Source organism: Lemur catta, chromosome 25, assembly GCF_020740605.2.
Source record: "Lemur catta isolate mLemCat1 chromosome 25, mLemCat1.pri, whole genome shotgun sequence".
Classification (NCBI taxonomy): domain Eukaryota; kingdom Metazoa; phylum Chordata; class Mammalia; order Primates; family Lemuridae; genus Lemur; species Lemur catta.
Genome location: NC_059152.1, coordinates 1125259 through 1152357, shown reverse-complemented (window position 1 = coordinate 1152357; position 27099 = coordinate 1125259). Strand labels below are relative to the sequence as shown.

Below are 27099 nucleotides of genomic sequence, written 5' to 3'. Positions count from 1 at the left end.
GTCTTGCTTTCTGGTTTTCCTTGGCTGTATTTCCCCGGGGATACTCCTTTTGCAGTGAAAACTCTGTTTAGCCTAATAAATGGTAACAGTAATCAGCTTCCCTTTTTGTTCCCCCAGATACCTTTTAAATATGTAACTGATAATACACGGAATTATGGAATGACGGAGCACTAAGTTCACAAACAAGAAAATTAATTTAGAAACCTTTGATTTCCTTTGTTGAATTTTTTTGTGTTGTCTCTTATTGGAAAATTTGTCTTAAACCTCTGCTTTTGCTCTGAGCTCTTTCCTGGTAAATCTTAGAATGCTTCATGTTTCTGTGTGCTGGTGGGTTTTGGTTTTGGTTTTGGTTTTGGTTTGACTCATGGGTGCCCCGGGACACACACACATCCCTGTGCCCAAATCGGGGGGTACTTTGGGACACGAAAGAGACCACTGGGGAGGCGGCTGCTGTCTCGTAGAGCAAAGGCCAGAGCTGTCTGTGCACTGAAGGCTGCTGGCCCTGGGATTTCCCTGCCAAGCTTGGCTCTTAAAGAAATCAGAGTTCAGTTCTCTGGAGGTTTGAGGGTTACTATTGACTGTTTCATAGCTTGACCTTGTGCCCAAGGGAAAGACTCTATTTGGAAGTATTTGTTCTTGTTCTTAAGTTCAGTTGTCCTTGTTAAAGACACTTGATTCTAGTGCAAATTAGGAGAAAGGACAGGCTTGAATATTTTCGGAAATTAACAGCGGTGAAGGGGTGTCAGGAGAGAGCGTGTCTGAGCTGCGGGAGGGCATTTCACACCTCCCTTGTCTGTGGGATCCATGAGCTTCCAGGACTGTTGGGGGCATAGGTGTCGCTGTGTTGTGGGTAGGGACAGCACCCGATGGGTCTAGAAGAATAGTTGGCATGCAGCTCCACCCACCCACCCATCCATCCACCCATCCACCCACCCATCCATCCATCCATCTATCTGTTCATCCCTCCATCCTTCTATCCATCCGTCCATCCATCCATGCACCCACCCATCCATCCATCCATCCATCCACCCACCCATCCATCCATCCACCCACCCACCCGTCCATCCATCCACCCACCCATCCATCCATCCATCCATCCACCCACCCATCCATCCATCCATCTATCCACCCACCCATCCATCCATCCATCCACCCACCCATCCATCCATCCACCCACCCATCCATCCATCCATCCACCCACCCATCCATCCATCCACCCACCCATCCATCCATCCACCCACCCATCCATCCATCCTTCATTAGCGGCACTTGTAGAGCATGTTCTATGCCGGACACTGTGGCAGATTCTGGGGATGCCAAGACAGAAAAGCCACAGACCCTGTCCTGGAAGGGCTCACAGCCAGGGGTGAGAGGTGGCCATTCTGCAGACGACTCAGCACAGAGCTGTGCTCGTGCTACAGTAGCGGGACACAGTGGGGTGAGGGGGTGGTCAAGGAGGGCAGCTGGGAGGAGGAGAGACGGGAGCTGGGCCTTGAGCAGTGGGTGCTGCCCTGGCACACGGGGTGGGGGCGCACGCAGGGGAGGGGGACATTCCCAGCCCCCCTCTGCCCCACACCCGGGCTTACAACTGTCACGTCCACTTGCTGCTCCTAAACATGCCCCGCGGCTCCCGGTCCCCACCATTGCTCATGCCACCCCCCCCCCGTTAGAAACCCCCCGTATGCCCCCCCACAGAGGTCTGTCTTGACATTGTACCCATCCTTTAAGACTCCATCTCCTCCTGGAACCTTCCCTGGCCACCTCTCCCTCCTCGACTGTCTGCAGCATTGTGTGCTTCTGTTGCTGCCCTGGCCACTGTATATTCCTTTGGTTCGTTTGCATTTCCTCTTCCCCCTCCTGTTACAACTTCCTCGAAAGCTAGCTTGGCCGTGGCACCGCAAACGCTAACGAGCGCTTTTCTCAGCAAAGCGCAAAGAGCGGGATGAAGCATGCGCTCGCGTGTTCGTGTTCTTGGCTTTGTTGGTAGTGTAGCTGGGGTGGTCCCAGGCGTGTGACGCGATACGGTGTCTGCTATTTATGCGGGAAAACGCTTGGCGTTAGAAGAACATTTTCAGAGGCACCTTTTCCTCTCTCTGTCAATGCAGGGTTTGATGACCTTCACGTGTGTGCGGACCCCGGCGTCCCCGAGAATGGCTTCAGGACCCCCAGTGGTGGAGGGGTTTTCTTCGAAAGCTCTGTAACCCGATTTCACTGCCAAGACGGATTCAAGCTGAAGGGCTCTCCAAAGAGACTGTGCATGAAGTACTTCAATGGAACCCTGGGCTGGGTCCCAAGTGACAAACCCGTCTGCGTGCCAGAAGGTAAAGTGCTCACCTCGCAGCTTGCAGGGATTCTGGGGGTGCAGGGCTGTGAGTGACTGAGAGCCCAAGGCCCTGGGTCCTTCTCTCCGGTTCGGGGCCGACCCGCAGGCTCGCTGGAAAGCAGGAGTGTGTCATGAGGCCTGGGGTAGCGGATCGATGAATCTCTGCATCAGAAGTAATCGTCTTTTCTCTCTATCTCAATTACAATCCAATCTATCACCGTTTTCGTCAATGCAGGAGAGCAGCTCGGGTAACGTCAGGGCTATTTATGACCAGGCTGCCACGTCAGCACTTATTTCCGTGTGGCTCAATAAAAACTATAGTACATAACTTGTGCAAAAACAGTAGTTAGTGATAACGGAAGATATATGTGACTCAGAGGATTAAATCAATTACTACTTATCAGTTCTGTGTTAGACGTGACTCATTTAAGAAGAGAAAGAAGTGTGACAAGTGGTGACAGATTGACAAGGTAGACATTTATTTCTAGCAGTTATTCCTAAATGTATTGGTGGTGACAAGATCTTCATTTACTTCCAGCAATTACCCTACATCTGTTGGTTGAAACAACTTTACATCCTTTTTTTTTGCTTCTGCTCTATGTGGATACATTTAGAGTTGTAAAAAATGCATTGAGTTTAACTAATTGGAATGCCAAATTATTGATGACATATCTTAGAGGATCAGCCAGGCTGAGGCTGGAGGAGGCGCGAATCAAGAATTCAATCTAGCCCCGGATTTCCATTAGGCGAAGAACTTATATTTCGTTGAGTTCGTTAGAAATCGGGTTCAGTTTCTCTTAATACTGTTATTGATTTTATTTTGGGATGGAGCTTTTACAATAATGTTATGTAAGTAAGCTATTATGGCGATTTAATGTGTATTTTCTTTGTGAGACTTTTTAAAGAATTTAATCCAACAAACACTCTTCCAGCATCTATCATGTTCTTCCCCGTGGACATTGTAAGGAATGGGTGAGATGGTGTCTTGCCCTTAAAGAAGTTGCTACCTTAGCTTGTATTTTCAAGGTATTTTAAAAAAAAGCCAAAATTAGTATAATAAAGATTTAAGGTTTTTAAAACTGAATTCATCTTTTTTTTTTTGTCTTGCATGCTGCTCACCCGGGCTGTGATTTCCCTAAGATTCCATTTAACGTTCCCTGGGTTCATATATAGATTTAGCTGCCGAAGTCTATGGCCTGTGTTACCCAGGGCTTAGAAACCAGTCAAGCGGAGGAACATCAGAGAACAAAGAAAACCAAAACAGCCTTCCTGAATATTGCCCAGAGAGGAGGGCTTCTTTTATCATCCTAGGACAAAAAAAAAGTTTATCAATTTCTAGATGAGCTTCTTTCCAACTCTGCACAAAACTGCGTGCTATGTAGTAATCCCAAGAAAGGGAGTGAGAAATCACCTTGGAGTAGGAAGAGTCTACCGTCCAGGTATGAGGGCATCATTCTTAACGCCTGGCCCCAGGTGTGCCCAGTCGGGATGTTGTGCTCTAATCACCATTATGGAAAGTGGTAAAGTCCCTTTTGCGGTTGGATCACACACGCTGGCTCCTCCTCTCTGAGCCTCCCCTGCCTGTGAGTCCCCAAAGCAGGCTCTGCTGCTTGTCATTGGCACCTGAGCCCGGTGACAAACAAGGTACCATTTCTCAGATCACTGGGTAGGGTGGGACCAGGTCTGAGAGGAAGAGCTGGCTCGGGAAGCTGCTCACCACAACTGTTTTTAAATTCCAAAATAATGCGTACCTTCTCCAAAAATTGTAGATTGCCGCATCCCTCAAATTGAAGATGCCGAGATCCAAAACAAGACATACAGACGCGGAGATAAGTTGATCATCACTTGTCATGAAGGATATAAGATCCGTTACCCCGACCTGTACAACACGGTGTCGTCGTGTCGCGATGACGGGAAGTGGGACAATCTGCCCGTCTGTCAAGGTAGGGGACGGACGCTGTGGTTCTCAGCTGGGCTGTGCTGCTCTTGGGCTCGATTGTAGGCTCTGCATGTTTCTCTAACAGGGTGACAGAGATGGTGGGGAAGAAACAAAGCCATCCACCAGCCCACGTGGACCCAGCCGTGTCTTTCCTGTGATTGCCAAATTTCTGTTCCTAGAATCGCCATTGTCACCCCTGGTAGCTTGCTGAGCGCCTTACGCCCCGTCTGAAAATATACATGGGCAGGAGCTTCTCCTTTAGCGTGTTGGATGTCTCCTTTGCTCTAAGATATCAAAAGTACTTTAAGAATTAGGAGACTTGTAACTGGGCTGCGAACACCATGATGAACTATTGTATATTAAATGGAAATAACAGGGCATTTATACTTATTTCAGTCGTGGTGAGAATTTAGTTACAGCCAGTCTTACCAAGGCTATTTTTCTCTTAATAATGTTATCCTTTTTCATAATGCATGAAGAGCAGGAAAAAAATAATCAAATTCAAATTTCGTCCAAGCCACACAGTGCATATTTATCCTCTTGCCTTTTTTTATATTCGCCTGGGCCGGCTTAGAGGGCCCTGTCGGTGAAAATAAGCCCTCAAGTTCAGATTAATTCCGATTTTATTTTTTGACGTGTGACTTGGACCAAAGGACGGAGAAGCCAATGCATAATTCATCGTTCGAGGCAGGAGAAGAGCAATCTCATTTGCTCCAGAAGCATCGGCGTGTTGGGCTGGAGACGAACGTTAGCTTTGTGCTTGGAAATCACAACTGGCAGACCCTGATACTGCTGTGTGTGCCCCGTCCTTGCAAATAGACCGTTTCCCTCTGTGAGGGCTGCAGAGTCCTGACCCCTGGAAGGAACAAAGGCTTCAGAATCAGGAGGACGGGGCAGCCCAGCCTGTCGGTCTCTGTTGCATTTTCAAAAGGGACGTGATTTACCCACACGTTCGTAGACCGTCTACAACATATGCAGCTGGCTCTCAGGCTCTTGGGCTACTTATTCCAATAAACTTTTTTACCTGCTGATTCGTTCCAGTCCTCCGGCACAATCCCAGGAACGCTGAAGAAAGTCACCTCAGCCTGTAGCCACTTCTTGCCTTCTTACTTCCCACGCACGCTGTGGTTCTCCCACCTTTTCTGGGTCGGGGTGTGTGTGTCACTTAAATGCAGTGTGCTTCTTTAGGAGTTCTTTTTTCTCTGATGATTTTGATTTTTATTTCAGAGCATTACAGGGGGTGCAAACGCTTTGGTTACATATGTTGCCTTTGCACCTCCTGATTCAGAGCTACGAGCGTGCACATCCCCCGGGCGGCACGCACGGCATCTGTTAGGTGTGGATTTACCCGTCCCCTCCCCCCCGACCTGCCCGACACCCTGTGAATGTCACTTCCACACGTGCACGTTGCTGTTGATCCATTAGTACCAGTTGGATGGTGAGTACGTGGGGTGCTTGTTTTTCCATCCCTGTGATGCTTCGCTTAGAAGACTGGGCTCCAGCCCCAGCCAGGATGATACGACAGGTAGTTCACCATTTTTGTTTTTTTAGGGCTGAGTAGTGCTCACGTCCAATGATTTTTTCAGACCTCCTGCCCTGGCCTGCCTCTTGGGTGTCATTCTGCAGCACGCCGACCCAGGGTTTCCTGCTGCTCTGTCTGGATGCTTACAGTCCTCGCCCGTCACTCAAATCCTGGCCGAGACGCAGTTTTCTAGGTCTGCAACGGCAGAGCTGGCTCCTCCGGGGAGGCACGCCTCTTCCACCCGCAACGCAAACCCAGCCCGGCTGTCCTTCCCCCCAGCGCCCTTGGTCCCGTAGAGGAGGTGGCCCGGCCTGCCCCCTGCCCCCCATGCCACCCCGTGCCCCGCCACACTTAGCAAGGAGGGGTCCCGCCTGCTGGAGCTGCCACCGCTCCACCTTCCTCCTGGCCACCTGCCCGGCACACCACGGGGAATGAGGAATCGAAGTCACCTCAGACAGCCCGCCACCCCCCGGAGCCCCCAGGAGGAATATAATTGGCCCTTAGAGTGACAGTTCATTCTGTAACTTTTATTTGCACCTATAGATCCAGGGGCTGAAGCCTGAGGAGGCTTCGCTCCGTTCTCTAGAAGTGCAAATGGAAATCACATTGAACTTTTGAGTCGAAGCCGGTTTCTGCTGTTATATTTAGGCCAGGCTGTCTCCAACCAGGAGTGAGCGTATCTCTCCTCCTCCTCTGATTAACTGCAGGAATCACGAGCCCCCCTCTGAGTCTGAGTTAGTTTTTATTTGGGAGAAACCGGTTTATCTGTGTGAGTCGCTTAGAACCACAGCTCCTTCCTGGGAGGAGGAAGAGGAGACACAATCATTTGTGCTGGCTCATTTGAACCATGCAGGGCTCTCATGCACTTGCTTATTCCTGCTAATGTGCTTATCTACTTTGCTCAGTGATTGATTCTGTTTGTTCCCGGTTCCCGTTCCCCCGGCCCCCTGTATAAACACGCATGCACTTCGCTTTTACCGTGACGATTGTCAGTTTTCAGCTGGAAAAAAAAAAACAAAACCTAAGGGCACGGGACTATCTACAAAGATGGCTGAGCTCTACGCAGAGCCCTGTGGTCCCGGGACACGGCTGTGCAGTGTTGGCACCACACGGCCCCGGGCACGTCACCTGCCTCACCCTCGCCTGCCCTGATGCCCAGACGCCATAGTCAGGTGCCACCTGAAGCAGTTTGCTTGAAGTCCCCCCAAATCCTGACAGTATTTCACAAAGTCAGCTCAGGAGAAGGTTTCCGTCATCTGCCGTGGTGTGTTTGGTGACTGGGGGGAACGTGGGTATTTCCATTATCCGTTATTTACTTCACACACAGTTAGTTCTCCCCTGGAAGGACCCCAGCTCTGCAGTGTCATTCTTCCCTCCAGCGAAACTGCCGAAGCAGGAAGGCATTTCCGTGATCACAGTGGACGCCGTGCAGCAGGGCTCTGTGCCAGGGGCCACGTCCCAGGGGCTGCAAAGGCTGCAGGGCGCCGGCGGCTCCTGCTTTGCAGAAGCAGCGGTGTGGCACCAGGTCCCGACGCCGTGCTCCATGCAGGGACTCACGGCGGCTGCTCTGAGTGTGACCCCAGCCCGGCAGCAGGGGCTCCTGCAAGTAGCTGTGCAGCCCTCGGGCTCCACCCTGGACAAACCGACACGGAAGCTCTGCACATGGGCCCAGCAGTCTGCGTCCTACCGAGCCCTCCGGGTTGTTCTCCAGTTTGAGAACGGCTGCACTGCAGGGCTCCGCATCTGTTTCGCATAAAACACAACTGGATTTTCAAACGCTTAAGGGAATCACCTCCAGCCGGTTTCTGTCCCATAATCAGCTACAACGGAGTCGAGTTTGCGACAGAACCTTCCTGAGCCGCCCCCCCACCCCCACCGAAACCGCGGGCACCACTCTCCTCTTAGGGCACCTCAGGGGTTCTCAACCCTGCGGGCACACAAGGGTCACTTGGGGAGCTTTAAAAAAAAGTCATGGTTCCCAAGCTGTCCCCAGACCCAAGGCAGGGGGCCCGGGCATTGGTGGCTTTTAAAAGCTTCTCAGGGGATGCAATCAGGGCGGGAACCACCTGGCCGGGCGTGTGTCCATCCAGAGTCAGACAGTCCCCACGTCCCTTCCTCTTCCCTCTTCCTCTGACCTCTCGGTGCCATTTGCAAACAGAAAAGCAAACGTCTGCGTCATAAACAGACGGGCAAGTAGAACCCGAAGGCTGAGCGTTTGAGCCCAAGGTGCTCCGTCCTTCAGAGGTGGGGCCCTTTTCCCAGTGGGGGAATCCTACAGTCCCCGAGTCTCTTTGACTTTGAGCCGTGCAGAGGTGACCGAGTGAAGCCCTCCCCTGTTTCTTCTGCCTCCCCAGGCTGCCTGAGGCCGCTGGCCTCCTCCAACGGCTACGTGAACATCTCCGAGTTCCAGACCTCCTTCCCCGTGGGGACTGTCATCGCCTATCGCTGCTTCCCCGGGTTCAAACGCGACGGCTCTCAGTACATCGAGTGCTTGCACAACCTTGTCTGGTCGTCCGGCCCACCCCGGTGCCTGGCTCTGGAAGGTAACACATCTTATTCTTTCAGAAGTTGCGTTTTGGATAATGAAGGGGGTGTTTCGATAGGCGGTAAAGAGCTGCAAATCGGGGTCAGCCGTAGCTTCTGTTCCCTGGGTCTGTTTTTCTTACCTCTGTCCGGAGCAGAGATCGTCTGCCGTGAAGCCACAGTTACAACTAGATGGGAAACTTGCTTCTCCCCCCCCACCCTCGGGCTTAAGGAGGATGAGAACAGATAAGAGAAAAAGTTGCAGGCATCAAAGGTTAAACTGCAAAATATTGCAAAGTTAAATGAAATGTCTTCAAAAATTAATTTTCTCTGCACCAAATGAAAACAGATCGCATTACGGCGTCATTAATCTCCCCCCTCGTTTTATTGTTGTGTCAATGTTTCTTCCATATTTCCATGCGTTTTATAGCTGAGCTGTAAATGTTTTGCTGCAAGCACAGCCTTGGAAGCCTGAGAGCAAGAGCTCTTTGCTCCCTATTTTTATCAAATCTATATGATTATAGATTGTGGCCCACTGAAGACCGCTCGTCTGCAGTATGAGGTAGGGGGACACAGGGCGTCCATGGCAGCGTCTACAGGGGCGGAGTCCATAAAAACCCCTGTGAGGCACGTGGGCCAGGCCGGTGCAGCTGTTGCTTTAACTCGGGGCTTGAAATTATCCTCAACAAGAATAAACACTGATGCGCTTCTTGGCATCTGAGTCTAGTGGGCAGGAGAGGGTCTATATGGGGAAGGAAAAAAGGAAAAGGAAACCTCCAAGCCAGAGCCCCTCCAAAGCCTATTGGCAGCCTTGCTGGGGAAACAACATAACAGACAGCGCAACGTGGAATCACCCGGATCCCGCACGCTTGTGGCATCTCTGCAGCATGAAGCTCGGCGTGGGGGGAAGCCGGGCGGGGAGTGTGCCGTGGAGGATGACCACTGGCCGGAGGAACCAGAGAAGGTGTTTCTGGAGGCCAAGACGGGGCTTGGAGTGGGGTTGGCTGGAACCAGGGCATGTCCTTGGAGAAGAGCGGGGAGGAGGGGGAGGGGAGGGGATGTGCCATGCTGCTGGGCTCGTCCTTGGAGCCCACTGGTCCCAATTCCCACCCATCCCAGATCTTCCGGGGAATGGGAGCCCAGACTGGAGATGTCAGATGAAATACAAGACACTCTGTTAAATACGAATTTTAGATAAACAGCAAATCATTTTTGAACATGAGCATGCCCTAAACATTGTGTGGGACTTATAGTAAAAAAACTATTCTTTGCTTATCTGAAATTCACATAGCCCTGAGTGTCTTCTATTTCTACTTGCTGAATCTGGCCACCCTTGCCTCGAAGGACAAGATAACCCCCTTTGTTTCGAGTGGGAACGGCCTCCCTGTGGTCTGGATGCTGCTCCAGGCCGAGGCGAGACTGGGGGCCACCGAGGAAGGGGGGCTCTTCCCTCGCTCCTTGGCGGCTTCTCCCTGCTCCGATGGCCGGGCAGAGAGGGTCATTTCAGGCTCACATCGTTACGATTTTATCAATTTGAAATGCCTATGTTAAAGTCCTTTCAAATTTGGTTTAAATGTGTTTCAAGCGGCCCGGTTCTGATAAGCTTCATTTGGGGACTTGAAAAGCGGTTTTTATGGAGCCTAGAGAATACGGATGGGCATAAAACAAAATCTAAGGTTATAAACAGGGGGGCTGTGAGTGGGTTCTGGATAAAAACGACTCTCCGGGTGTAACGCACGTCCCTCTGCCTCCGCCGTGGCCAAGGATGGAAGTGACAACCTCAGCTGACAGCTGCCTGTGCCGGGAAGGCCACTCAATGCCTTTTTTTCCCTCGGGTTTTTGTTTTCTAATAATACTTACGTCTGCATTTTAAACACACACACCGTTACATTTTCTGATGTGATAGTTACTGAGCCCTTGAAAGGAGACACTGCTTAAAGGCACGAAAGCTGTGACTCTCAGCTGACAGGTGAAGACTGAACTCAGGGACTGGTTTTCTCCAGGCACAGCCGAAGCTGGGTGGGGTGAAGCCGTGGGTAAAACACGAGGTAGGAGTCAGGGACAAGTCACCCAGAGGTGCCTCAGTAGTGCCATTTCTTTAACTCTTGCTTTAATCGTCTATCATCTTTTAAAAAGCGGATGCTTTATTTAATACGTAGTATCGACGTAGGGCATTCAGCGCAGAACTGGGCCCAGGGAGTTGGCCCCTTCAATAGCTCACCCACACCGTTTCTTCCCCATTTTTTCTGCCTTCCTAAGCACACAGTTCGATTTTTCTTGATGACACGGTGAAAATGATTGCGCTGTGCTGCAGACTCATGATGCTCTAAGGAGACTTTATATTAGGACATTCTGTCCCGTGCGATGCCTGGGTGTGGACCGCTCGCTGTGGGAGTCTTTCTCCGTGAGCGTCTGGTCCCATCCGCCTTCCTGTCTCTCTGCTAATCCAGCAGCTGTCAGTCTGCCTGTCACTCCCAGGGTACCTGTCACCGCAGCTCCCCAGAAACCCAGCCTTCCTTCTTGCCCTGCTATGAGCCGGGGGTCGGGATCGCAGGGGCCGCGTGTGGCTTCGGGCAGCTGCTGTCAGGCCAGCCGGCTCTGGTCCTGGCTGTCCTGCCCCGTCACCCTCACCTGGGCCAGTCACTCAGCCTCGCACAGTCTCCATTCTTCCTCTGTAAAATGGGGGTGACGGTTCTACTCACCTCGTGGGCCCGTGCGGATTCCGTGTGATGACAAGTAGCAAAATAGGTGCCAGGAAGGCTGCGGCCCACATGGGGTGGTCTGGGAAGAGGAGGTACTTACCCCACAGAATCTTCCAGACACCGTGTTGTTGGGGCTACGGGTGATGCTGGCTGTGATCGGGTCCAGGAAAGGGCTCCTCCCTACAAGGGGAGGAACCCCCCAAAAGCCTTGAGTGTCCGGAACATTCTTTTCACATTCAGGTTTTCAAATGACCTGGAAGTAGCACGGAGGTGCTGGGAGTCTCGTCGCGGAAATTCCTGGGGCAGCAGCTCCCTCGGGTGGCGGGTGAACAGCATCCGAGACCACCAGGCAGGCGGGAAGGGTCGGAGAACAGATGGTGGAAGCAAAACCTTGGAGTTTGGAGTCCTAGGTCATAACCTCCACCCACTCACAGGTTCCTGTTTCCCTGACTGTGAAATTGGGGGACTTACATCCTCTAACTAGAAGGTCCTTCTTTCAGTTTCAATAGCTCTCTGGACAAAAAGAGGGGATCCGATCTTGGAAGCACCAAACATTTAGTGAAATCAGAGTTTGAAAAGAAAGAAACCGAAATCAGCGGTGTGTGCTATTTTACATAAATGCCCGTGAGACTGATGTGTTCATTCGGTAAACACTTTTTAGGCCAACGCTGAGTATTTTGCAAGGTCCGGCGCACACAGTGGCAAACGAGTTCTGCAAGGTCTCTGCCCCCCCTGGGGCTCACGGAGCTCTGGTCGCTGTTCCTGAAACCTCATGCTCCAGGCAGGTGGACAATGTTCCAAATATTCCATTTGTAAGCTGTCCGGGGGCTCCAGAGGTGGAGAACATTGTCACCTACTCTGAGGCCACCTGGAAGGGGCTCCAAAGCGAGGTCTCCATGGTTCTGAAAGAGCTGGGAGGGTCACTTTGCCGCGTGGGGTTGGCTTTGAGATGTGGTCTCCTTCCAGAAGGCCCCAGGAACGCAGGTTTCCAGGGAAGCGGTGAGCAGGGTCCCAGGAGCCTGGGGGAGTTTGACGCTTGCTTGTTTGCTTTTCCTAAATCGGGGCACAAATCACTCCGGGAGCTGCAGGCACCTGTGGTCTCATATGTCATGACTTGGACAGTGGCTTCCCGCATGGTGACATTTTCAAAAGCCTTTTGCAGCCTCGTGACTGGCATTTCTCCCAGGAATAAGCAAACCTGACCCCGTTAGAAGCTGAACATCTGACACTTTTGGTTTTTAAATCTGGCCAATCCCCAAACTCAGAATGCCCAAGGCGACCCCCCCAGCCCCAGCCCATTCATCTCAGAGTCCCGGGGACGAGATGGAGGTGGAAGGAGACGGTGTCGGGTCCAGTCACAGGGAAGGCAGCACCGTGATTTCCTGAGAACCTGCGTGCCCAGGGGTCCTTTCAGCTCTGCATCCTTTTACAAGAAAAGGAAGAAAAATAAGAAACTGAAGAACCCTGTTTGGCCAAATGTGAAATCACTTGAAAGGTTCCAATTTGGGATCAAAACTCAAAAGCAAGCTTGGATGTGCAGAGCTCCCAGCTCCGGGCTGCGGTCGCAGGGCACTTTGTTCCGGAGTCCAAGCACGTCCGGGTACGAGAGGCACCTGGTGTAAGAGGCGCCTGAAGTGATTTCTCCCTCCAGGAATCCCGCCTTCCTCAGAAGAGCCTCGGAACTTCAAAGCGGACCCCGTGTCGGGAACAGGAAGGACCCAGCGGAGAATCTGGCCCCGTCAGACGAGAGCCCGCCCTGCCCGGGAGCCCCGGGAGGCAGCCTGCAGGGGACACTCGCAGGGTGTGACAGTGGCCACTCGGGGACAGGCTGCTCCCATTTTACACACGGAAAACCCAAACACGAAAAGGAGTCCTGTTCCCAAGGTTGTAAACTGCTGTCTGTTTTGAGGTCCGGCGCCACCAGGTCACTGCCCCAGACCAGAGTCACAGAAACTCCCCGGGGAGATCGTGTCTTCTTCCTGCCACCTGTCCCCAGGCACGCGGGGGAGACTCCGGTCTCTCACCCCTCTGCCTGGTGACCCACAGCGAGGAAGCCTTGGCCAGGAGCCATCTCTCGATGAACTAGAAACGACTCCGAGTTGGGTTTGAAGTAGCACAAGGGAAATGACAGAAGGAAAGTCACATCAGGGACTTCATGCTGCTGATTTAGAGTCATTGGTCATAGAATACAGAGCTGAGAAAGCCACAGACATCACCGGTTTGCCTTTCTCCTGCCCCCCCACTGCACCCAGCACGGCCTTGCAGAGGTGAGTCGGCAGCCCCTCCCGCACCTGGAGCAGGGAGGGACGATGTTCCGAACTCCCTCTTTCTATGAGAAACTAACTCTGCGACAGAAAGCGCCTTGTTCCTCCTGCAGTCCTGGCCCTGGCAGGTGCTGTACGCCAGCACAGTGTCGCTGCTGTAACCAAAACTTCCCCTGACTCATTCGCCGTAGTCTGGATGCCTGCTCTGCGCCAAGCACGGGGCAGGTGTGTTTATCACACGACCTCCCCTCCCAGCAACAGCCGCGAGAAGCAGGTGTGGTGCCACCTGCAGATGGCTGAGGTCACCTGGCTCACCTGCCCTTCCGGCCCTGCCAGGACCCCGGGCACCTGCTGGAAATTAGGGCCTGGGCTCTCACCCCAGCTCTGGGCATTTCCCCGGACGGAAAGGGAAGGAGTTGGAGGAGTCGACCTCAGAGGCTCCTTCCTGGGGGTCCCATTCTTTTCTCCCCTCCCAACCACAGCACGCTGTTCCCCGAGAGGCTGCCCCGTCCTCGGCTGGCCCTGGCACGCAGGCGGCAAAGCGACAGGAGAGTTTCTGTCCTTGATGTTGGCTGACAGAGGATTCCGGAGACTCGTGTTTGTGCAGTCCACCCACGAGCCTCCTGTCCGCAGGAGGGATGGCGGGGAGGGAAGGGATGTTTGCTGAGGGTCGTCTTGTTATCTTTAGCCGCCTCAGGGACAGCTCCCGGGTTATTATCTAACAGCCTTTGGCCTCGGGCAGCAAATTGCAGAGCCCGGATTCCAAACCGGCCCTGACCCGGCTCCCAGGCTGGGCTCTTTCTGCACCTGGGCTGCCTTCCGGGGAGCGGCTGGGCCCGGCCACCTGGGCATCTGCTCGGTCACCCAGTGGTGGCTTCTTTTTCCATAATGTCCCCGTAGCCTGGGTGTTTGTCATGTACTAGGTTTTGAAGGAAGGAGAGGGATACACTATATGATTTGCCGTGGGCTGCACTGCGTCCAGTAGTAGACAACGTGGGGCTTTTCATTCCTTCCTTCCCTCCCTCCTTCTGTCCCAGGTAGGGCTCTGGGGACAACCAGAGACGTACAAGGCGTTGTGCAGCCGTTGCTATTAGGAATTCAGGTCTTGCTCACCTCAGCTGTGACAATGATGGCAGGGACACTGAACACCCTCCCAGACAGACCAGCCGCCCCAGGGCACGGTCTCCGCTGGCCTCTCTGGGACCCTTGAGCTCCCTGCAGACTTAGCCGTGAGCCTGCGGCAGCCGAGTGCAGTGTAAAGCTGAATCCGCAGAAAATGCAGAAAAGAGAAGTGAATGCCTCTTTCCTCCTCCCTTGACCCCAGAGAGCAGCGGGGCCTTCCCGCAGGGGTCAGTGGAGGGTCATCTGCTTGCCCCAGGCTCCGCCCCTCCCCCCACCTTATGTGAGAGGTTCATGAAGGTCGAAGGCCGGGTGATGCTTGCTCAGGTGGTTCTGAACGGCTGTCCTCAAGGCCCCAAGGCCCGGAGAGATCCCCGGGAAGCAAAGAGGGCCCAGGTGGCTTTGCTCCAGGCTGTCCCAGCCCTAATGGCTCTGTCTGACACATTTACACCCATGTTCCCACTCAAGAGTTATTGGAAGGAAGAGTTTGGCCGTGTAGAGTATGAAAATCATTCGTCTAGTTCTGCCCCCTTAGAAACTTGAGAAATGAGCCGATTTTCCTGAGTCACACAAAAATCCTCTTCTCTGTAGACTCCCAGCCTGCAAGTGTGTAAGTAGACGGCTCGTTTATAACTCTGATAAGAAACCCAGCTTACATCAGTCAAAGTCTTACGGGATTTTCAGATCTGATTCTAGGAAACAAAAGAACCTTCAGTTCCGTTTGATGACAACTGTGTGTTCCCTAAGCCTGGGAAAGCGGAAATTTTGGGCTCTCCCCCTCCTTGTGACATTGTGACATTGGCTAGCAAAGTCCGGTCTGAAACAAGCGGAGGTCACTTTGTGAGCTGAAAGTGCATTCCCTGTCCTGGACACACGGGTGGGCACGTGACACCACCTTTTGCTGTTTTGTCCCCTGGCAGTGAAAATCCAGGTATCTGGCGCTGTTTGTACTGCAGCCACCTTGCCCGTGACCCTGGCGGGGTGTTTTATTAGAAGGAAATGCAAAATAGCAAGCAATCCTGTTAATTTATTGTTCACAAGCAATAGTAAATTATTCTAATACCGTTTCCGTGCGCTGTTCGTGCATCACCGCAGAGTGATTACAGGAAAATAGCTGTTTCCCTGCCACACCGGCGTTCTCAGGGATCACTGTGCTTGATTTTTCCTTCTTCTTCTACAATAAGTAATTGCCACTGTAGCTTCTTCCTCTTCTCGGTCACACGTCTCTCTTGTCCTCAAGAGTAGATTGTGCCGTGGCAACAAGAAGTTTCATTATTCTTATTCTTTTCCGCCCCCATATTGAATCTGGAAACACTGATCTTTTTGTCCTTAAAAGAAAACCAAGAGACCTTGTTTCTACTTTTCAAGTAGAACCTGGTTCTCAGGCTTCCCTGCTGGATTCCTCGATGGGCTCTTTTTCTCTGAATTTTATGACCTCTGACATGACGGGCCGCCCTGAGCTCTCCCTCGTCCTCACTCCCCGGATCCGCCGTCCACCGGCGTCTGCCCTGGGCAGCCGCGTGCGCTGGCGTCTTGCCTTCCCTCCCGCCACGGTGGAAACATGACTGTCAACCCTCCGTCTCTCCCGGACTCCTACAATCATCTTTTTCTTTTTCAACCTCCTCTAAGTACAGAGATTTAGTTAGACTGAGGTTGGAAGAAAAAGAGGGGTGATTCTTCTCCCTACAGAAAGGGAACATAGCTCACAGCTTCATTGAACAATGTCTCCCACAAATCAAGAAATGAAGACAACCCCAGAGGAGGACTCAAAGAACCCCTTCTTCCCGCTGCACACTCCCATTTAGAGGTGGGGTCCCACCGGCCTGGAGCCCAGCCCCAGCCCCAGCCTGGCCTCCCGTCCCCCGGCTCTCCCCTGCACAGACCCCCGACCCAGCCTGGGAGGCTGCCTGCTTGGGGCAGGAGGGGGCTGCACGTCCCTTTCTTTCCTGGGTTCACAGTTCCCCTCAAAATATATTCACCATTTCCTCCATAGTCCTTTCCTATTTTTGAAAAATCCACAGATCTGCAAGCCGAGGTCTTTATTTTGAGATGCTTAAATGTCAGGTTACTGCAAGAAGTGCAGAGCTCAACAACAGAAAACCTGTGACCGGTGGTGTGAGCCCCCGGCTTGTGCCGAGAGGGTGACTTCATTATGCCCAGAAAATAGATGACCCGGACAAATGGGAAATTCTCTGTGTTTGTCCTTAAACTCTAGAATATCTTCTCCATCCCTGCTCCGGGCAGGATTTATTTCCTTCTTTGCTCTCTGGGAAGTGAGATGACTTGTATTTCATAGTCATAAAACCTCTTGCAATCAGGTGCAACATACAAGGTAATAAATCCCTTCTGTCACCGCGGGGGCCGTGTTCGGGCTGGGAGTCACTCGGCAATATTCGGCAGGGTGGTTTGGGGTCATTCCTCTCTGTCGTTCCTTTCCCATTCTCCTCCCCAGCTCCCACCCCCATCTCCACTTTCCTTCATAAACCGTTGCCAGAATTCCCTGCCTTTTCTCCCAAAGCGATTAGGCAGTTGGGGCGGCCGGCAGGTAAGGAGTCATGGCTTTCCGTGCCCGTCTTTGTGTCTTATGTCATTTTTCCATAGAACGTGTGTCTTTGTTCGCAGTCATTTTCCCTTTTTGTACAGGAGGAGGGTTTTTTTGTTGGTTTTGGTTTTGTTTTTGCTTAAAGATGATGCCTGACTCTACACTGTGCCCAGATTCCTCCAAAGTCAGAGCAGAGGAGAGACAAGACACCCACGGCTTGTCTTTCCACGAGTGGCCGTGGCTTAGGAAAAGCCTAGGACTTTGTTCCCATTCTGGCCAGTTTCTTCTGCATTGGATGAGAACCTCATGCATTTTCTAACCTCACCTCTTCCACCCATATGGAAGGTATTTCATAGGTCCAGGCAGTAAGAAGGGGAAGAATGGTTGGAGTAAAAAAAAAAAAAAGACGATTGTATTGAAATTCAGATTTCAAAACTAGTCCTTAGCTCAAGCTGTCACAAGTGAACCCCTGTGCCTATGTCACTTGTGTTTTCCTACCCTAAGTCTCTTATTCTGATGGAAATTTTTTTGAACTGGGAAGAACAGTAAATTCTAGGCACCTGGGAAGCCAGGGATGCCGTGGCTACCCATGGCTAGAGCGGCAGGTGAGAGGACCCGTAGCCTACGTACTGCTTGACATTTTTAAAGATGCTGTGGCCCTTTTAGTTAACTCTGGGGCACTCTCTGTTGTCCCCAGAGCACAGGGATCCCCAGCCTGTTTTCTGCGGGCACTGCCCAGAGGGAAGGATGACCGATCTGTCCCCAAGGGGTACTTGGGTTTCGGGCCTGGACAACAGTGTCCTTGTGTTCTTTGACACCCGCTCCCCCCGCCCCCTTCCTGGCCAAGCATCTCGTCAGTTAACCTCTTTAATGGACACGGCTGTTTGACGTCCACCCGAGGAAACCTCAGCATCTAGATATTTCTGACATGAGCCAGGAAACCCACCTGCTCCAGCGGCTGCTCCCTGTGGACCAGGCCCCCCATCCCCGCCCGAGGGTGAGTTCACACCATGTGAATTTGCTAGGGCTGCTCTGACAAAGCACCACAAATAGGGAGGCTTAAAGCAACAGAAATTTATTCTCTCGTGGTTCTAGATGCTGGAAGTCCAAAGTCAGCAGGGCCACGCCCCCTCTGAGACTCGGTACGATCCTTCCTCACCCCTTCCTGTCTCCTGGTGGTGGTCGCAATCCTTGGTGTCCCTTGGCTTGTAGCCGCGTCACCCCTTTCTCTGCATCTGTGACCACATCTGTCTCCCTTGGTGTTTGTGTCTTCACGTGGCCGCCTCCCCTGGGTGTCTCTGCTCCTCCTCTTAGAAGGACACGAGTCATGCTGGATCAAGTGCCCACCCTACTACAATGGGAACTCATTGTAACTTGATTACATCCGCAATCTGCCACGTAAACCCTATTTCCAAATGAGGCCACATTTACAAGAACCAGGGGTTAGGACCTCAACATGAGGATTTGAGGGAGACCCAATTCAATCTGTGACACACGCTCTCCCGGCCTTGGCTGGGAAAGATGCAGACTTCCCTTCCATCCTTCCTCTGCCTCTTGCTTCCAGGTTTAAGGGGCCGTCTTCAGATGCTCCCAAAGCCCAGGTGGCCAGCATCCTCTGGCCTGTCCACAGCCCTAATCCAAGCCAGCCTCCAGCACACAGCACCCTGCTCATGCCCTGCTCGTGGCCTGCTCATGCCCGCTGGGCCAAGCAGGGGTACACCTGTATCTCTCAGGCTTCCTCAGCTCACCTTTTCTCATCTTTAGAGCCTCAGGGATTTTCCACATGCTAATCCCACGTGCACAGTACGTGTCTAAGCAGGTAAAGAAATCATTGTTCTCACACCTGGCCCTTGGGAGGCCCTACGGCCGCTTTCCCCTGTGCACACGTGAACCCCCACGGCATGACTCGGTGCTAGATCACAGCTTCAGAGTCTGCCACACGTACGGTCGAATCCCAGCTCTGCTGTTGGTTTGCTAGATGACCTTGGGCAAATGACTGCACCTTTCTGAGCCTCAATTCCTTTCTCTGTACACATGAGGCAATAACAACACCCGCTCTGCAGAATTGCTGTTAGGATTAAGTGAACTAGTGTGTGGGCGCTTGTGAACTGTTACTGTTGCCGCTTGCATTTCGTCTCACTGGCTCACAATGTAGCCAGTAATAGTAACTGTCTCTTTCTGTTGGGCTCTACTTCTGCGCCAGGCACTTTGTGCTTGTGGATTTGCAGATATTATTTCTAATTCTTATAAAAGCCTCCCAACGTAGGTATTACTATTCCTGTTTTACAGACGATTGAAACTAAAGCCCAGAAAGAAAATGAACATAAAATGAATGAAAGGAAAATAAAGAGAAGGTAAAATGCCCAAGGTCACATAGCTACGAAGTGTTTGAACCGGGATTTGAACCTGGGACTTTGCACTATCTATGCAGCTGCCTCTGGGGTCTCTCATTCATCCACTGATTTATGTCTTCTCGGTCTTTCGTTTATCGTATTCCCACTCTCACACTTTCTCCTCTTCTGTTCTGCTAGGTGACTTTTCTCTTTTTTCCTCACTTTTCACCGTTCACGTCTTCCAAGCCAGCGCTTCTCAGATTTGTTCAGATGTCAGAAAACCATGGTGCTTTTCACAGAATAGCATGCTTTGTTTTGCAGAACACTAAGAAATACTGGTAAAATGAATTCGAACATACAAACCCGAGAAATAATTTTGCCAGCAGACATTGCGGCTATTTTCCCTGTGTGATGTGGAGCCACACCTCTCAGCATGTGCACACGCTCACGCACACCTCGAGCACGGCTGGGAACGGAACAGGACCAGTTGCTGCCCAGTTGCCAACTGACTACCCGATTATGTCTGTCCTCATCTGCTAGCGCCTGCATAGATAAGAACGAGTAGGCACCAAAAATTTAAGAAAACATGGATGGGAGGAAAACTTGAGGTTCGGAAAATTCAGCACATTAATTTACGTTTATCCGTGTGGCGCCTCGGTGCACTTTGTGGAGGGAGAGTTTGAGAACTGCCAGGACACGCTGGCGACATTTAACTCCAGCGTCATCCTGATGGGGGGACAGTGTGCTGGTGGCAGAGGGGGGAGCAGGAACGACCAGCTCTGAGCGCTCCCCTCCCCTGGGTCACACTGCGGGGCACACGTGCCTCTTTAATCCTGGGCCCCTGATTTGCTTCCCTTTTAAAAACTCAGGATACCGGGATCACCCCGGGAATGCCAACTGCAGTGCGGTCGTGCATTGGAAAAGGTTCGGACGTCAGAACGCTCTGATGCCACAGATGTCTTGCGGTTTATTTTCACCTTGTGGTGATGAAGACTGTGCTCGACGTAGCCACCGGTGCTTCCGGCTCTGGGCTCTGCGGAGGGAGCAGAGCGGCCGGGGTGACACAGAGACACCTGTCGGCTCTGGGTTTCAGCGCCCGCCTCCCCTGCCCCCGCCCGAGTCAACCACGCGGTCACACCTGGTCCCTCACCTGTCACTTCCTCTGTGGCTCCCTCGTGGCTCCCCAACTAGGCGCACTTCAGATTTCTTACGGGAAGCTGTGGTTTTTTTGCACTGAAGTTTCACAGCTGTTGTCAGATGCATCATGTATTTCTTCAGGGACATTGTACAGTGGTGACTCGGAATGAGAAAGGGATCAGAGCCCCCTCCCTCAGGGTGGCTGGGAAATATTGATCTTAAATTTGATCGGCCCCCTCCACCCGCTCAGGACGCCTGTCCGGGAGGGCCCGTCTCGTCCTCCGGCCCCAGTGGGTCCCCGCTCCCGCCGGGGGCCAGTGGGGAGTGGGGGGCTCTCCCTGCAGGCACAGCCTGTGTGTGGTGGGGACAGCTGGTGGCCCTGCACTGGCCGGGGCCGTCGGTCACCCCTTGGAAGAGGCTCAAAAGTTAACTGTCTTTTGGTTGGTTTGGTTTTTTTTTTTTTTAGTCAAAGTTCTTAGTGGTTTCCACAGTGTGGGTTCGAAGCTGGCGTTGGTAGAATCTGTGGCCGGGTTGTTTCCGGAAGAGGGTCTGAGTGGCAGGGCTGTTTCCTTCTGAGTCCTTCTGCAGGAAAGAGCTCTTTGTGGCATGAGATGAGCCAGCACCAGACTCCTCTGAAGCCGTCTTTCTGGAACCATCCTCACTTCTCCACCCAGAATACAGTCTCCAGATAGGAGACTCAAAACTACTTTTTTTCTTCCTCTAACATGATGGAATATTAGAGTCAGAAAAACCTCAAAACATCATCGGCAGTAGAATAGGCTTCCATGTTACAGAGGGCAAAACCGAGGCTTTAAGAGGTTAAGGACCTGCTTGAGGTCACACTGTGTGTGGGTGGGTGACAGAACCAACCCTAGAACCCACGGCTCCTAACTCATGGTCCCCGCCGGGCCGTGGACCGTGGGCTGGGTGTGTGCACAGAGCGAGAAGGACTAGCTGCTCCATAGTTCCCGCCGGCCAAACCCCAGCAGGGCGCTGGGGGCTCAGGTCAGGGACAGTGCCCCACGGTGTGAACTGTCCCAAATGACCATGATGGCCACAGACACAGGCTTGGGATAGCTACGCCTTTCAGTAAAGATTTTGTCCATAAGTATCTTAATTTTGTTTACTAGATTGTCTGGCCCATAATGGCGTGCATTATTAATAGGGTCACTTAATACCATCTACTGAATGGGCATATTCTTTGCCTTGTAAAACGAACCTGTCTTGTACGATGTCCTTAGGATGCCATGTCATAGCGGGACATGCTCAGAACAGAATGACAGGCTTGCGTTTGACCTCACGCAGAGACACAAAAGAAGGGACCATCTCTAGCACAGCTCAATAGTCTGCTGATTAATTTCTAAAATTTATTTTCCACGTGCATTTTCAGAAGGCGCGCCGGTCCTAGCACGTCTTTAGTCACCGAGTCCCCCCCAGGTCGGTCTGGGTGCCCAGCCAGGGGGGCGCTCGGTACTGAAACTCTTATTCCCCCCCACTGCCCAAGTCTGCCCGCTGCCTCCGACGGTGAGTCACGGGGACTTCATCTGCCACCCGCGGCCCTGCGAGCGCTACAGCCACGGCACCGTGGTGGAGTTCTACTGCAACCCGGGCTACGGCCTCACCAGCGACTACAAGTACATCACCTGCCAGTACGGGGAGTGGTTCCCCTCCTACCAAGTGTACTGCATCAAATCAGGTGAGAGCCGAGGCCTCGAGATTGGGGGAGCCCGGCCGCCCTCGGGTGGTCCCACACATGGCTGCCCGGTGGTCTGGGCGGCAGCTCTGTCCCGAGCTTCGTGTCTCCTCCGCCACACGGTGCCAGGAATAAGACACCAACACGTGTCCCTGGGTGAGCCGGGCTGACGTCAAACTCTAAGCCCCGTTCAGAGGGTCAGGAGTACGAACCTGCTCTGAGTAGGGTCCCGAGACCCCTGGCGTCCTTGGAAGGACCTCCAGCCTCTCTGCCCTCTACTTCCTCCCAGGCTTGTCCCTTTCCAGTGGCAAGGACACAGCCCGGGGGTGTGACCAGAATTATGCGCATTATGCACATGCGTAACTCCGCCTTTCTCTTCCAAGCAAGGATGCATCTCGGACTACAGATGATACTGGGGTGACACCTGCCGCCGCTCCTAAAAGCGCAGGCCATTTGCAGGCTCAGTGCGTGTTCATGGTTAATGACAAATGACCCGCACCCTGGCTTCCCCGCTGGCCCTGGCACACCGGCCAGTGTCCCGAGGAGGGACACCAGGTGCTGGCACGTGCCCCACTGTCACCTGCCCGCTCTCTTCCGCACTTGCCACGCGGCGGCTGCTGCCCGGAGCGGTGGCGATGGCGCATGCGTCTCCCCTGGACATGGCACTCGAGGGACGTCCTCGTTCACTCTGGTCTCGGGGGACCTCGAGCGCCCCGGCAGCCGGCAGGGGGAGGGGCGCAGGGCCCGTGGGAGGGGGCGGCCGCTGAGCGTGACGGTGGCGCCAGGGCAGGTCCCAGGCAGGGTGGCCCGTGTCAAAAGGGTAAGAATCTCTTCTGGGAGGGTCTGTTCCTGCTGCCCCCACCTGGCAGACGGCTGGGGGCAGAGGTGGGGGGGTGAGGGCCGTGGATGGGGGTGTCCCCTTGTCCTGCGTCGGGTCCCAGAACACGCACAGAGGGTGTTATCCGGCTTCTCGCGCCCCAGCCCCAGGTCCGTCTCAGGACAACGTCTCCAGGGCAGAGAGCCCCCCGCCCCCCGGTTCTCAGGCCTGTGCCGGGGCCTCGCCCGGGGCGGGTACGAACCCAGCAGGTGAGCCCGCCGGGGACCTCGGCGCCCGCCCCGGTCCCGGAGCCTCACGCCCGGCTTTGTTCTTTCTCACGCAGAGCAAACGTGGCCCGGCACCCACGAGACCCTCCTGACCACGTGGAAGATCGTGGCCTTCACGGCCACCAGCGTGCTGCTGGTGCTGCTGCTCGTCATCCTGGCCAGGATGTTCCAGACCAAGTTCAAGGCCCACTTCCCGCCCAGGTCAGTGCTGCCCCTCGGCCCCCAGGGCACCCCGGGGCGGGCTCAGGGCGGCCGCCTTGGGCAGCAGAGAGAGCGTGTGCCGAGTGCAGGGTTGGGGTTCTCAGGGGACACGGGGCAGAGCCAAAGCCACTTTCCTGGATGTGTTGGGGTTCGGGGTCGGAGCCCCAGGCTGGAGACGGACCGTCTCTCCCTCCTTCCCGAGGTAGGTCGTGCTCGGCGGGCATCGTGGGGTGGCACCGGGAGCAGAGGCAGGGCTGCCAGCTGTGCCCCGCCCACCGGGGTGCCATTCCCATCGTGACCCACCGCACGTGGCCCTGGCATTGGTCACCACGGAGCTCACCGGCCGTAGGACACACACACAGCTGGTCAGGCACAAGGTCAAAGGTGTGTGACACGAAGGTGTGTGTGTGTCGGGAGGTGTCAGGAGACGTCTCAGGCTGGTGAGACTAGTGAGTGTGGCCCCGTGGAGTGGGACACACAGAGAGTGACCCTCCGTCCCTCTCGGCTGCCCCGGTTAGCTTGGGTTGGTGTCTTCACCGTCTAGTCATCATTGTCCCCAAGGAGGACTCCACCAGCACCCTTAGGAACAAAGAAGAGCCACCCGGCACCACCGCTGGCCGGTCACTGTTCCCGGGGGAAGAATAGTTCAGAAAGCAAAGGGAGCAGGTCGTGAGCGTTCAGAGGAGGAGGTGAGGGCAGTGAACCGTCACCCAGCTCCAGCTGGGGCCACCGAGCAAGCTGTGTCCCCCGCATTCGTTCTGTGACAATGGCACAATCTTCTCCTTTTGGAACCTGACGCTTCAGGAAGTGGCATTTGCTTTTGCCCACAGGGACAGCCTAGCTGTCCAGGGTCATGTCACCACCCCTGAAAAAGGGAAGATTGCTCGGTGGAAGAGGAGGCTCCGGAATTAACCCCTTCTCTCTCTTCCCCCCGGGAAATCCAGGGTGTCTCTCACATGCCCGGCCGTGTGAGGAGGGAGGGAAGCAGGCAGGGTCTGGGGACGTATCCGCCCACCTCTCTCCTTTAGGTCACATTGCAGGGCAGCCTCACCCCACGTAGTAATTCTGCCCCCTGGCAGCAGGGCCCTGTGGTCACCACCCCACGGGCACCCGGTCTCCCCAGCCATAAAGAGTGGGCCAGGTGTGGGGTCACCTGCACCCCTCCCCGGGCCCAGAAGTGCATCAGAGCCAGGCCCGTGCTAAGGTGCCGGAACCTTCCTTCCTCTCAAACCTGCCATGCGGTCTCTGTCTTCGGCGTTATTATTTATTAATCGGGGGACCGTGTGCCCTCTTTGGGCCATTACAGTATCTAAAGAAGGCTTAAGGATTACAAAGAGAAAGCTAAACTACACGGCTGTGATTTATGGTACATCAGAGTCCTTTAAAATGGCCCACAGAGCTATTTTTCTACATACGCCTGGAAGACAAGTTTCCAGGATATCGACTCAATATTAAGATGCTTTTGAAAACGTTCTCAAAACTCTTTTGCTCGATGTTCCTCAGCCCGTGCATATTTCCATCTGATGCCATTCTCGAGTCGTGTGGGGGAAGCCGGTCTCATCTCTCCGCGTAGATAACTGGAGTCTCAAGGGCAAGCCGAGGACGGGTTTCCCTCTAGCCCCGCAGGGGTGTTGGTGCCTGGGCGTGGCCGGGACCCGCGGGCACTCAGGGTCCTCTGCTCCCTGCGCTCTGATGGCTCCAGTCCACGCTCCGCGGCCGTCCCCTGGGCCACTGCAGAGCCCTGGGATGCGCCTTCGGAACGGGCCTCATGGCCTCCTGCCCCAGGAGTTCACGGCCCCCAGGCCACAGGCGGGAGGAAGGAGGCGTGAGGAGGTGGCAGGGCCCAGGGGCGGGGGGCACTAGCGCATGAGGAGGAGGAAACTGGGGTGTGGCGTGACGGGCAGCGCCGTGTGCCCCCAGGGACCCGGCAAGGCGGCTGGATCTCCTGCACGACCGACCCTGCTGGGCTCTGCTGCCCACGTGGGCCCCGGGGCCCCCGCTGCGGTGGGGGGTGCCGGTGACCTTGCTCGTGGCTGGCGTGGCTCTGACGTGTGGGCTCCGCTTCCCTTTGCACAGGGGGCCTCCCCGGAGCTCCAGCAGCGACCCCGACTTCGTGGTGGTGGACGGCGTGCCGGTCATGCTCCCGTCCTACGACGAGGCTGTGAGCGGCGGCTTGAGTGCCTTAGGCCCCGGCTACCTGGGCTCGGGGGGCCAGGGCTGCCCCTTACCCGCGGACGACCAGAGCCCCCCGGCGTACCCCGGCTCGGGGGACACGGACACAGGCCCCGGGGAGTCAGGAACCTGTGACAGTGTCTCCGGCTCATCGGAGCTGATGCGGAGTCTGTATTCCCCTCCCACGTGCCAGGAGGACGCCCACCCCGGGCCCGACCACCCTGACGCCATCGCGAGCACGGCCGGGGAGGCGGCGTCCACCAGCCCGGGCATCGACATCGCAGACGGTGAGTGTCTGCCCCGAGGCCCGAGCTGCCCTGCACACACCTGGCGCCCGCTCCGCCACGCCGGCCCCCTGCCGCGCTCGGCCCCCTGCTCCCGGCACGGAGCTGATCGGTCTGTTTACCTCTCGCTCGGCTTGAGTTGCTCCTTGCTGTCTCTGCGAGCAGAGACTGTGGGCAAGGCCAGTCACTGTAAGGAGTGATCGTCATCCGCAAGGAACGAGCCCGTGGCCAGGAATCTCAGGAGGCACAAAAGGCACCGCGGCGGCCAGAGCAGGAAGGCGACGTGGCCGGCACTTTGTTTCCGTAGCGTTCGCGTGATCCGGGATGTGTCTCCTCTTTATCCCCTGATTAATTAGGCGGGACTGCTGCAAGCGGGGCTTAGGAGCGGGCTGACACGTGCATGCCAGGAAGAAGGATCCGGATGCATGCGCTAGGGCCCGGCAGCGCTCCGGCCCCGGAGAAGTTGCGTGTACACACAAGTTATTTCTACCGGACGAGCAGTGAAGGATGCATGTGTACCCGTCCCGAGGACGGGCAGCTTGCAGCTCACGGTGAAGTAGGAACCCGTGTCGGGTTGCCTGCGGCTGTGCTTCCCACGGGAGGGGACACCACGCAGCTTTGCAGACGAGAGCACTGATTCTCGCTTGTATCGATGGCACATGGCAGTGACAACATGGAAGCAGAGGTCCCGTGGGTCCCCCGAGGGTTCCTGTTCTGCAAATCACGCTGCCTCTCTGTACTTGAATTTGTAACGTTTTGGCTTGTCTGAGTGTTAGGGTCTGGGGTTAAAATCTAACATTTTATTTTTTATGAACTGGAAATCAGATCATAGTTGTTTTCTGGCAACTAGATGTTGTACGCGGGAGTTGGTGTGTTTGATTATTAACCGATATGTGGAACTTAACGTTTTCTTCCTCTCCACGCTGATTTCACGATTCCGGATTGTCGTGGTGTTTTCCGGGGTCCTAAGCTAAATGCCATGTATTCTTTCGCAGAGATCCCCTTAATGGAAGAAGGTCCCTAACGGGGCAAAATCATGGTGATTCTGCGGCTCCTGTGGGAAAAGAGACCCTGTGGCTCGAGGGCGGCCACGGAAGGACTGAGCGTGGGGCAGAGTTTCTAGTTTACCTGCACGGGGACAGTGATTCTCATCCCACGTCTCGGGCCCAAGAGCGAGGCTCACACCCCGCGGTGGCAGTGCTGTTAAACGAGACTCGAGGATTCGCCAAGGACACGGGGAG

General features: G+C 54.3%; 1 protein-coding gene across 1 annotated transcript; it reads left to right on the top strand.

The window, feature by feature from the left end:
• Positions 1-2104: 2104 nt before the first annotated feature.
• SUSD4 (sushi domain containing 4) lies at positions 2105-27099 on the top strand. Its single transcript, XM_045537096.1, has 7 exons — positions 2105-2321; positions 4093-4266; positions 8139-8327; positions 21909-22100; positions 23258-23402; positions 25479-25861; positions 26854-27099. The coding sequence occupies exons 1-7, from the start codon at positions 2258-2260 to the stop codon at positions 26880-26882; spliced, it is 1176 nt and encodes a 391-aa protein (XP_045393052.1). The 5' UTR covers positions 2105-2257; the 3' UTR covers positions 26883-27099.